Source organism: Chenopodium album, chromosome 17, assembly GCF_948465745.1.
Source record: "Chenopodium album chromosome 17, dcCheAlbu1.1, whole genome shotgun sequence".
In the NCBI taxonomy this organism is placed as follows: Eukaryota; Viridiplantae; Streptophyta; class Magnoliopsida; order Caryophyllales; family Amaranthaceae; genus Chenopodium; species Chenopodium album.
Genome location: NC_137850.1, coordinates 5,435,572 through 5,448,749, shown reverse-complemented (window position 1 = coordinate 5,448,749; position 13,178 = coordinate 5,435,572). Strand labels below are relative to the sequence as shown.

Here is a 13,178-nt window from a genome sequence, read left to right as displayed (position 1 = left end):
CCTGTCATATGATCTGATGCTCCTGAATCAATGATCCAAGGTGTATTAGCTGCATTGGCAAAATGACAGCTCACCATTCCAGCATATGTAAAGTCAAGATCATCTTCTTCTTCCTGTCCTGTTCCACCAGATTTCCCTACAGTTGGCCACATTTTTACCAGCTGCTCTAGTTGACTTGCATTAAAGGGCAGAGCAGAAGAGTTACTGCTTGTACTACCTGTTTCTGTATGCACATTTGCAGCAGTTCTTCCACCTCTTCCTACTCTACCTCCTCTATTTCCTCTTCCACCTCTAAATCCACCAGTGAAGCCACCTCTGTTGTTGCTCACTCTAGGTTCTCTTTGAGCTCTTGGATGTCCATTTGGAAATCCCTTTAGATACCAGCACTTCTCCCTGAGATGACCAATCTTACCACAGTGAGTACAAAACACTTCTCCTGTCATTACTTCATTGCTCCCTTTGCTAAACATTGCCAAGGGTTCTGCTTCTTCCTTCACATTTTTCAGCACTGTTCTCTGATTCTCCTCTTGATGTAGAGTGTTACATGCTGAATCTACACTAGGCAAAGGTGTTTGCATGAGCAAATGACTTCGTTGTTGACTGTAACTTTCATCCAACCCATTCAGAAACTGAAACAGCTTCTGCTCATTCTGATGCTGATTCAAGGCAGTGAGAAATGCAGTAATTTCTGCATTAGTAGTAGTAATGGGAGGTAAACTTGTCATGCTCTCTAGTTCCTCCCACAAGATCTTTAAATCTGTGTAGTAGTCAGTCACACTTTTGCCTGACTGCTTTGTTTCATATATTTCTTTGTTCAATTGATACTTCCTTGAACCATTTGCAATAGCATATCTTTGCTCAAGCTGTTTCCAAATCTGAGAGCAGTTGCTAATAAACATAATAGACTTCTTAATGGAATCTGACACATTTCCTAATATCCATGCTATTATCATATTATTACAAGTATCCCATGCTTCTTGTTTCACTCGATCACTCAGATCTCTTCCTACTGTTCTAGTCACAAATCCATACTTTCTTTTGGATCCTAAACTGATTTCCATTGATCTTTTCCAAGACCTGTAATTACTTGACCCTTCTAGTTTTTCTATGCTGATAGAGTTGCTTCCATCAGAGGGGTGCAAATATAGGGGACTGGTAGTCTCTATTACAGTCGACATGTTTCAATACAGCAGGAGTATAGTAAGATTTTAACAATAAAGATGTCACCTTTATATGTTTCTCCTACAGATCTACAGTTTTAAATATTAAAGAACAAATCTTTAAACTTTTCTATATGAATGCTGTTAATTTACTTACCTCTGCTCTGATACCATGATGAGAAACATAAAGGCACGATTTTTAGCAAAAACAGAATAACAGCAGCAGCAGCAAATGTGATAAGAGCAGGATCTTTTCATTGAGCATTTTTGTGTAAATTTTTCTGAATGACTGCTACAAGAATTTCTGTGCCTTATATATGACACACTACTACACAACCCTAGTGACAAACCACTAGCACTCTTACAGCTCATGCAATAAAAGACAGAATAAGAAAAGCTGCCCTGCAGCACTAGCAGACAAACAATATTAAGGCTTAATTCCTACTCTCTATTTCATCAAATTACTACCTCTGTTACATAATAGGTGCAACTTTTGAATTTTTTATATCTTACATACAATACTCAAAAGTTAATCGTCACATAATTTGTCTAATAAGTAATAACATTATGCTTTAACGTATACATTGGTGATTAACTTCAGGAATTCACCCGGGGGATAGGCGTTTAACTGCGAGGAGCGTAAGAGCAGCTTTTAGTGGAATGGATCACATTAAAGAACCATTTATTCATTGTGATTGGAGAGGAAGGTTTATATTGGAGCTCTACTTTTGCCTAAATCGTGATGCAAGTCAATTTGTTGATTGTAAAACCTTCTATGACATAGATAATGATTGTAATTCAAGGTTTGGCTTTTAAAGAAACTAGCTATTCGTAGATGGTTTCATCGATTGTAAAGGAGAGTTTTATAAATAATGAATAATAATAAATAATAAAAATACAGTTTATTTGCTTATTGCCTATTGCCTCTCTTTCTTTTTGTGATTTTTTCATCTAGTATTGTTCTTTTAAGCCTATTGCCTCAATTTCTTTTTGAGATAAAAAAAGGTTATTAGCTACATAATTAGACTCAACAGATGGAATTTGATCTAATTAAAAAGATAACAACATATAAAAGCCCATGTCATAGATTTAATAGCTTGGGCATTTCAGGAACATGACTGATTATTGACTACTGTGATTATCTGATCTAGAACACTTTAAGGTCATATGAACATGAAATGCTAAAATCCAACAAGGGTATTTAAATCACACCAATGGTGTAACAAGTTTAAACGAACTTATAAACATAAAAATAAATACACCTTTTTTTTTACAGGAAAATAAATACACTTCTTTTGAAAGTTTTTAATAAATACAATTTTGTATGAGACATCTAAGTCAATTTTATCTAGTCAAAGTCTACTAGGATGTCAATTCAAAAAAGGTCAACACATTATATACACCCAACTACTCAAGGGTGATGTTGTTTCTGGTTGGGTTTATCGGTTTCGTTTTATAACAATTCAAATGACTAGCGGGTCGGTTTTAAAAAGTTATCGAATCGATTTGCTTTGTTTTTATTTTATTTGCAGTTTTTATTAGGAGTGGTTTCTGATTCATCAGATTGTAATCGGTTCAGGTCATAATGAATCCAGATTAAAATCATTGAACTGAGTCGATTTGAAAACGAATTTACTCATTTTTAAAGCCAATTTGCTAACTAACGCCCTTTGTCCACATTTGACCTTCATACCCTTATACAAAACCCCCAACCCCTTCCCTCTCTACCGTACCCCACCACCCTTCCTCTCTTACTTTCTCTCTCTTCTCAAAATCCACCACCGTGGTCCCCTGACGCAAACCAACCACCGCCGTAATTCCGCCACTTCTGCCAAAGATCCACCACCGTCTCTCTCCAACACTTGCTTCATTTCCCGGCACGGTAACCGCGAAGATCTTTCACCACCACAACCACCACCGACGACTTACTGCCGACTCCGCCACCGAAGTAATGTCAGGGAATAATACCACTGCCCCAGTACAAGTAAGTGCAGCAATTATATATTTGATTTATTACTTTTTTGAAAACCTATTTAATTCATTACTATTGCATGAAACGCCTATAAATTTCGTATCTCCATTGAAAAACAAACCTTTATTTTTTATTTTATTTTTTTGTAAGCATGAAAAAGCAAACTCATTAGTGCACGTACAAGTAATTATATAGGTATAAAAGTCATTTAATATTCCTTTCAGTTCTATTCAGTTTACATTTACTGAAGTGAGGTGAACTGAACTGATTGGACTTGAATTGAACTAAATAGAGGTGAAATGAATATTATAAGAGAAAAGAAAATTAAGAGATGAACTAAACTGAATTGAAATTAAAGTGAGGTGGATAGGGTCTTATTTTAACTCATAATATCTAGGTTGCTTGGAAACTCTATTAAAAATAAGGACCAAACTAGTTATTGATTTAAATCACTTAAATTCGCTGTCAATTGTTAATAAGTTAATCATTAGTTCATTACTACCTATTATTATTACTAGTTTTACTAACAATTTGTGAGGTACGGATTAAAAAGAATCACAATTTGAAAGTATAATTCACCTAATTTGATTTTCAGTCGGTTCAAACTCTGTTTTTTTTTTTTTTTTTTTTTTTTTTTTTTTTTTTTTTTTTTTTTTTGGGTGCAAATGTGCATTTGATTGTTAATATGATTATAAGTGTTATTATGTTTACAATTGTTTATAACATTTATGGATTTAATTGATGATTGTTAATATTGTTTAGCAATTGTTAATACATGGTTACAATTGATAATATGTTTAGAAATCGTTACTATAGGTTTAATAGTTTCTAATACTAATATAGATTTAAATGATGTTTTAAGAAATTAGTGTGGAATTTGTAAGTAAAATATATATCTCAAATAATTGATACTTCATTCATTTTAAGATCAGAGTATAGCTGAAAGTTGAGTTTAATTAGTGTGGAATATGCTTTAACTTAATTGTTCAGTAGTAGTATTGTTTATGTTGTTATGTCGGTTCTTATATAGTATGTTTTGTTTTGATATAAAGGAATTGGAGCCGGAGGACAGTGGCGATGGTGTGAACTATAGTGGACATTTTCAAACAAACACGATATTTTCGAGTTTTGATGATGCTGTTGAATGGGCGAATGGAATTGCACGACCAATTGGATTTCTATTCACGAAATCATCTTACAGAAGCTCCCATGATGGTCGTCCAATTTGATATTTGGCTTGTGATCGTGGGAAGAAGAGAAAGGAAAGAAATTTGGAGAGCGCGATACGCAAGAATACAAAAGGCAAGGCAAATAGTTGCCCCTTTTACATAAAGATTGAGTATGAGAAAATCACAAATGGTTGGAAGATCTTTTGTAAAAATGATATTACTGGCACACACAATCATCCTTTCGTTGTATATCCGGAGGGTTATCGTCAAATCAGTGGTCTCAGGTGCGAAACAGGTGGTGCGTGATATGACGAAGGCACATGTGCCGCCTCGTAGGATCATGGCAACTCTTAAGGAAAAATATCCTAATGATCATCTGAACATCAGGCACGTATACAACTATAGGAGTGACATCAGAATGGAGCGATTTTAGGGGAGAGAGTTTGTTCAGCAGGTCCTTCATTTGGCTAGAGAGAGCAAATACGTTACCTGGGTTATGTCTGATGCTGAAATGTTATGATGCAAACATTCATGGCACACCTGGACACAATGAAGTTGTTACGCTCATATCCTTACGTGATTGGTATGGATTCTACTTACAAGGCCAATGAATATGACATGCCATTTTTTGAGATTGTTGGGGTTACACCAACAAATCGAAACTTTCTTGTTGGTTATGTGTTTATGCGATCAGAGACCGAAGAGAGCTATCGATGGGTGTTGGAGAAATTGAGAGTGTTGATCGGTAACGAAAGAGAGCCATCAGTATTTTTAAGCGACGGTGAGCTTGGCTTATGTGCGTCGCTAAGGAGTGTATTTCCCAACACAACACATTTGTTTTGTCGATGGCATATTAACAAGGAAGTGGAGGCTTACGTGACTGCATTTTTCAAAAACATGTTAATGGGATTTAATTTTACGAAAGATAGATGGAAACATGTCATGGATGCTTCATCCGAAGCGGAGTATGAGCAAGCCCTCCAAAGACTGAAAACTACTTGGGGAAGATGGCCGAAAGTGATTGATTTGAGGGCACTTGGCTAGTGCATAAAGAGAAATTCGTCAAGTGTTGGACAGACCAAGTACTGCACTTTGGTTATGTCAATAATTGTAGGGTTGAGAGCCAACATTTGCCGTTAAAGTACTTTCTTGACTCGGCTACTGGAGATTTGGATACGATATGGACTGAGGTACATAAGCAGATTACAGCTCATATCTCAGGGATTCGTTTTAGTTTGTATGCATGTAGATTAGAATCGGGTATGATCTCAAAATACAAACACCATGTGCCGTTACAACACCTTAATGGAAATGTTTCCAGCCATTGTTTATCCATTGTGGATGCTGAGACGGTGAGGATGAGGGAGTTGAATGGAGGGGTGCATCAACGTTGTGGTTGTTCACTCCGGGTTACCCATGGGATACCATGTGCTTGTCGAATATATACTTTGATTGTTACAAAGGCAAAGTACTACTTAGACCAAATTCATCCATTTTGGAAGACTCTTAGCATCAGTACATGTGTTGACATGCCTGAGTTCACAGCCAAATACGTAGCACAATCCATTATTGGTAAGGTACATACTAATTTTTTCAGCATCAATGATTGTAGATATGTCCACTTGCTTCCGGGAATTATTTTGCCTTACATAGTTGGGTGGAAAGACGTTATTAGTGATGCAAACTGCGGTTTTCGATGTGTGGCCGACTTCTTCATGGGTGATCAAGAACAATGGAGACTAATTCGACAAACAATTGCCAATGAGATTGCAGCTTATTCCTGGTTGTATAGCAAGATTTACTGTAAGCCGTGCGGGTTGGATTATGAACTCTGGCGCATCAGATGGAACGGCGGGTCGTGTGAGGAAATTCACTGGATGGTAGTCATTCAGGATTTGTTTCCTATAGCTACGTTTTTCAACGCAATGGTGATTTTTTTGTGGTATCGGGTTTGCTCGAAACGACGTCTACCCATGCTGCACAGTGTTACCGTTGTGAGCCCCTAACACAGCAACTGCGCCCAAATCAGAGTTCGTGATTGCTATCGTAGGTGGCTCACATTTTATTCATTTGGAGCTTGAAAGTGACCATCCTATTCCCCCTATTGCGGACTTCTGGTTTCGGATTCGTGAGTCAAGTGTTGTTGGATGGGAGCAGCTATATGAGCATAGAATTAACTTGTGGCACAAATTAGCTGTATGAACTTTGCGTGTGAACTTTTGATTGCAATGAAATCCAATGTTTATTTATTGTTTTGTTATGTTTATTTTTATGATATTGGTTTGTTTCATGTTGAGTTCCAATGAAATTCAGCACAAAATTTTGAGACTTCTACCTCTCAAGCAAATTTAACAGTATAACAATGGCAAAATTATCTGACATTCTGTAAACTATGTCAAAGAATATTTTGATAAACCTAACTGTGACTTTTTGGCTATACACATGTGACTCTCTCCTGGTTTCACAGTACTATTCAATGTCAGCGTGTACATAATCAACAAACACAAAGTTCTTCTGAAGGTCATACAATACATAAGCAATTGCAGCACTAACAATCGAAAGTCCGCTTAAGATTAACCGTAACTGCAATGCTGATGGAATGCCGGCTGTAGCAGCAAAAATGACTGTTGCACCTATCAGTAATTTCTGCCACATCTGAAAACCCTCGTAGGCTCCTTTACATGACGAACACTTCAGGGTGTGCTGCTCAAATCTATCCAGCATCTGCATACAATAGATATTACACAGCATAAGATGTTTTATTTGGCATAATCGATTCTTTTAGGCACACCAACTACTACAAGAAACATTATGAATTATAAAAGGCTAGATTATGGAAATGCCCTGTGATTAGGGAGGTACTGCAGTGCACAAATTATAATGGTAAGTGGGTTCATTCAATAAGACCACCACATACTGTAATATAACATAACTGGGGACAGAATCTATATCTTTATGAATTAGAATGAACTACTCCATCTATCCAGAACTAGTTGGCACATTGTTTGAAGATTTCACAATCAAAGTTCAAACATGATGTAACAGATATACCCTATATTCCTCTCCCAATCATTTACTTCGTATTGAAATATTGATTATCCATTACATTTTTAGAAAGTGACAACTTAGTCCAAACATTTTTTTAATAGTATATGGATGTGACTTTTACATCCGGAGGAAATGAGTTCCATGTAACTACTACCTCTGTTTCATATTATTTGCAACGATTTGACATAAAGTAGAGAGGAAAAATGTCTAATCGATGAAACGGAGGTAGTATTAATTTTGAACATACAGAAATTGACATTTTGCAAGTGCAGGGGGAACCATTGAAAGGTTCTGAACATCTGAGACACGGAAACCCCCCCCCCCCCCCCCTCCCCCAGGATATCAGCAAGAGGTTGCAGACAGGCTAGTAGATTTGATTGATAGTGCGATTACTAATCATTAGCCCAACACTCTATTCTACAGCACAAATCCCCCCAAGTGCAAATACCCAGGATAATTATTGCACAGACAATAATCATAAGTTTTAAAAGTTTCTATTTATAATTGGTTTGTCATTTTTACTATTTGGCTATTTGCATGTCTGGAGGTTTCGTGGAAAGAAGAAATAAGAAAATAAGCATCTCAAAAGAGTCAAAAGCATCCCCTTGCTTAGTATCACAGGCTAAAGCACAACGCTTACCTGACGTTTGGACAAAACTGTTGACGGTAAAGGCTGTTGCTTTACATCACCAAACCATTCAGGTTGCCCATCACCATGCCGTCTCAGCCAGTTACGAAACGCCAAAACAAACCGATCTGACTGTGTTGGTGTGAAAGTAATTTTTGTGTATTGTGAATTAATATCTTCAGAATCATCTGTTGTTTTAGAATGAAAATATTTTTCTTGACCCTGAAGCACAATCATATCTCCATCATACACTTTGTTTGACGTCCAATGTTCATGCCATCTTGGAACCACCTGAAACAATCAGAAGCAACAACAAATAAGAACAGATGTATTATAAAGCACAAATGATGTTCCTTGAGCTCCAGTCCTTCACGAGGATAGTGCTTAAGATTCTTGCAGATAGTCCATCACTCATATGCTTTTTTTTTTTTTTTTTTTTTGAAAGGACTCATACGTGTTAAAAAGCTTGTTATATCAGTTAGTAGATTAAGAGAAGAGAAAAAGAAACAGAAACCTTAATGATTAAATTGTACAGAAGGGAAAGGTGAAAAGATAAGCTAATTATTATTAAAAGAATATCCTGAGACAATATGTACTTCCAAATTAGCATATATTATGTCTTCACCCTTCCTTCTCTATCCTGAATCATTTGCACATTTTTGGATTGAGAGAATTGGAGGGAAAGGAAGAGAAGGGAAAAGAAGGGATTCATCCTCCCTTCTTTGGGGTAGGAGGGAAAGGAAGGGAAATGGAAGGCCCCATTTTCCCTCCATCTTTAATAAAACAAATCCTTCCAATGTTCGAAAGATTTGGAGAGAAAATGTGACCTTACCTTCCCCCCCCCCCCCCCCCCCCTCTCTCTTTCATTCCTTCTTTTTCCCTCCCCTCCCTTTCTCTTCTACTTTGTTATCCAAACAAACCGTTATAGCGTGTGTCTAAATATTGCAGCAAGAGAGGGAAAGAAGTTCAGACAATAAAATCTATCTCCGCAGAGTAAGAAAAGAAACACACAAAATTTGCATATTTTCAAGTATATGACAGAGGATGGCATCATCTTTTCAATAGTGCGAATTTCAAGCTCTCACCTGCCACCAAGAAGGACCCGGCACTGTCAACTGGAAAAAGTTACGAGCACTGCAAACAATTGAACGTGTCTTGCCAGGTGCCATTGGTATGTTGAAGGAACATATCCATATTGTCCACTTCTGGTCACCTACAATAGGAAGCTTTGCATCTATCTCTATCCTGAGCCAAGAAAAAGAAAATCATCACATTTGTGGAAACAACTAGTTCAATAAATCATCTTATATCAATCAATCAATCAAAGCCTTAATCCCATAAGTGGGGTAGGCTACATGAACCAAATTTGATTATTCCGTGTAGTCATCGACATAAATCTTCCTCCACCATCATCTTATAGTCCAACAAAAATTATCATTCTTTAGGAGGAGGGAATTGAATAAAGCCCTTTTTGAAGCATGCTACAAGACAGTAAAACATCCCATAAATTTGTAATGAAAACAGAACCAAAATAACAGAAACTATCCACTCAAACATTAGAAATGGATTTTCTGCCAGGCTCTAGACAAGGCATACTGACAATTCCTTCATTATGACTGTAATGCATCCTAGATTGAAGTACAATAACAAAATTGGTCAAACCAATTCCAATACGACAAACCCCAACTATTATGCATAATAGCTTAAACATAGCAGACAATCTCGGACTTACTTATTCATATAGTAACAAGGTGCAATAAATTCAGCACTTATTTTTGGGTTGTCATCATTGGCTCCAGCAAAGCCCCAAGGACCACTGGATTCAACCTTGAATGGCAAAGGCTTGGCCCTGTCCCTCCTTCCTGTAACCTGGATTTGTAAAAAAGCATATAGGGATGGAGTCAGCTACAGCAAAGAGTATTCAGCTCTTAAGGACAATCTTTAAAATGAGGTTCCTTATACACAGAAACTTCAATGCCTACGTTGCCTATGAATATAACACGTCTTACAGAGTCTCCAATAATCAAAGCAAAAGATAAATCAACTTCCAGCACGCCATGCTATTATATGAGGATTGAGTGAATAAGTTATGGAAGGTATGCAGTAAGTAGAAGCAATTTTAGTGTTATATTGAATCCAACTGATAAAAGCTGCCATAGAGTTTCATTTCAAAGAAGGGATTCACTAGGTTATGACAGGTGTTGCAGTACTTGCATACGATGAGTGTTTAGTGTTTACACTAGTCACCCAATTAGCATGTCCGCATTCAAATGGCCAGCTACCAAAAAAAAAAAAAAAAATCCATTATGCCTTTTATTAGGCTTTGAAGCTTTGAGAAATGACTTGACTCGGAAACTGTTAGGGTATGTCTTTAAGTCCTAGTGAGTGATATTGGTAATTTAACACTTGGCAGGGCTAATGTAAAAAAGAATACTTATTGTCACTTTGTGAAATTTAGAAGCTCGAGTCTTATTGAGATAATTTTTAAACTAACGAATTTTAAAGATTTCAAAATGTACTTTTGACGTTTTACTTTTAGAATCTCATTTTAGTTCAAAATCAAATTAACCTGAAGAGAAGAAGCTTAGTGGCAAATTGCTTTGATCAAATGGCAACCAAAACTTCTAAACCTTAGTCTAAACTCTAAACCACATCACACATACTGACATACATATTAAGGTCAACTAAAAACGCAATGGTCCAAGATTGAAGTAGACCTTGTGATGAGCAAAGTCTATGTGAGAAGGATCCGAGACATTCTCCATCAAAGTATCGTAGCCATAAAACAAATCACGCTGGATCGATACTGTGGCAAATTCAGGCTTATCAAAGTCATCTGGCAACCTAGCCAATAAACAACACAACCCCAAATCAGCAATTAATATTCCAAACAATGTCCTACTTATAACACACCACAAACATTAAATAAAAATGAATATAATAACTAGCTACTACGTAATAAACAATTATCTTACACCTAACTACCAAGTACTAATTAACTATATATTCAATATAAAATACATGAAAGCCAAACTGCCAAAGCATAATCATTATTTAATTACAAACTAATTCACATTTCTAAGAATTTAGGATAAGTTACCTAGGAGGTTGAGTTACACTGGCTCTCTCCCATCCATTCTCATCAGGCCAAACAAAGAGCAAGCCTTGAGACACCATAGTTGGAAACCTTGTGGCACAGGCTCTAGGTGACTTCACGGCCCGAGCTTCCGGTCCCTCCGATCGGGCTTGGGGGATCCGAGTACACGACCCACAACCATTAAAAGACCAACCATGATACGAGCATTGCAAATCCCCATTTTCATCTATCCTCCCTTCCTAACAAATCATCCAAATCATCACAACATAATTTATAAATGTCAAATCAATACCACCAAAATCAACCAAATTGAGGAGTTTAAAAGGATCCAATTCATCAAATCAATCAAAAATACAAGAAACCCACTTCATTAAATCAAACAAAAAACATGAATTTAATAAAAAATTGTCGAAATTCTTACAGATAGAGGAGCAAGACGATGTGGGCATTTGTCATCGAAAGCAACCCATTGATTATTCAACTTATCAAACCACAAAACAACGTCGCGTCCAAGTAGCTGAAAAGGGGTAGGAACGCGAGAATCGAGATCTTCAATAAGAGAGACAGGGTACCAATGATCTCGCCATGTAAATTTGGAGGATTGCTCTGTTTCTTCAGCTCCAGGTGAAACGACGTCATCTAAATCAATGGGTACTTCTTCTTCTCCTTGCTTTTCTTCAGGAGAGCTGATTGAAGGAGCGGTAACACGTAATACTGGAAAATTCGAGAACCTTCTAGAAGAAGAAATGATCTGGGATTTGCGATGGTGAGGAGAGAGAAAGGGGAGAGGGGAGAATTTAGTGAGAGAAGTTGAAGATGGAGTGGGTGTTGTGGTAGAGAGAGAAAATGCCATTCTTGGGGTTGTTTAAGCTGTAATGGAAGATGAAGTTTCTCTAAGATTTATGAAAAATGGAGATTGAGTTGAGAATTATGGAGAAAGAGATAGAAAGAAGAGTTTGCGTGCAAGTATGAGAAAGAAAGAACAGTCGTGAAGAAGTTCGAAAGGAGCAGGGAATTCGAGAAGACGACAATGGAGGATTACAACCACATGTTTTTCATTTGTTTTGTCAAATTTCCAGTTGTGGGGATTTGATTGCAGGTGGTGGGACTGAAAAACTGGTGTTTTCGGACAATAGTTTGATTTGGTATTTGAAAGGTGTGGACTAAAGGTCGGCATAGACCGTGCCAGCACACGGGCGGCGGCATGGCCCAGCATGGCGGCTCAGGTGTGGGCGTGGGCCGTGCCATGAACAAACTTTTTAAAAATAGGCACGGCCTAGCACGGCACGCGACCCGTCAGGCACGGCCCGTGCAAGTAGCCGTTTAATAACCGTTTTCCAACAGCTATAAACGACTACTTTGCAACAGCCATTAACGACTAGTTTTTACCAAATTACTTCCCAAATTGTTGTACGATTTTTAATTATCATTATAAATTATTCTATTGTCGATTTATCGTACCGGCATATAATAAAATAAGTTATTCATCAATTTTTGTGTTATCGGCTTATCGCACTCGTAAATTTTTTTAATTATATGCATTGTTGCTTTTTGCTAAATAATACGGAGTAATATAATAATACAAAAACATAAACATAAATTACTTAAATTATTTATATAAACTCAATTTTAAAGTTTATATTGATTTTTTAAAAATATATATTAAAAATAAAAAAATAAAAAATTGGGACGGCCCCCAGGCACGTGGACCGTGCCGTGCCGTGGGCTGGGGTGTGCCAAAAATTGGCATGGCACGGCACGGCACAGCCCGCCAGGAAGCAGGCACGGCCCGACACGAGCCACCCCCAAGCACGGCCAGGCATGACCCGCGGCGGCCCGGCACGGCACGATGCCCACCTTTAGTGTGTACCTATGCTCCCTCCGTCTTTTTATTATTTGTTTAATTTCTCCGTAGGCGAACTTTTAAGAGGAATAGTTGAAAATAATTTGATTTGAGCATTATTTTAATTTTACAATATGTTAAGTTCTGTGTCATACACGATAATTTTCAATAACTAATTTTAAAATTAACGTTATGTTATTTTTTTTTTTTACTTTCGTATGTTATATTCATACCAATTGAATATTGAAAAACAACAAAAAT

The 13,178-nt window shown here is 37.1% G+C and overlaps 2 protein-coding genes across 2 annotated transcripts; one reads left to right on the top strand and one right to left on the bottom strand.

Annotated features, from left to right (window-relative positions):
• Nucleotides 1-4,832: 4,832 nt before the first annotated feature.
• Nucleotides 4,833-6,307, top strand: LOC145588561 (uncharacterized). Its single transcript, XM_081645197.1, has 2 exons — nucleotides 4,833-5,266; nucleotides 5,416-6,307. The coding sequence occupies exons 1-2, from the start codon at nucleotides 4,833-4,835 to the stop codon at nucleotides 6,305-6,307; spliced, it is 1,326 nt and encodes a 441-aa protein (XP_081501323.1).
• Nucleotides 6,308-6,611: 304 nt separating this feature from the next.
• Nucleotides 6,612-12,175, bottom strand: LOC145587485 (pheophorbide a oxygenase, chloroplastic-like). The gene is made up of 7 exons (XM_081644220.1): nucleotides 11,496-12,175; nucleotides 11,078-11,313; nucleotides 10,695-10,821; nucleotides 9,710-9,846; nucleotides 9,063-9,222; nucleotides 7,990-8,268; nucleotides 6,612-7,025 (listed from the first exon to the last, which is right to left on the bottom strand). Exons 1-7 carry the CDS (start codon nucleotides 11,925-11,927, stop codon nucleotides 6,771-6,773), a joined length of 1,626 nt encoding a protein of 541 aa, XP_081500346.1. The 5' UTR covers nucleotides 11,928-12,175; the 3' UTR covers nucleotides 6,612-6,770.
• Between the last annotated feature and the right edge of the window lie 1,003 nt (nucleotides 12,176-13,178).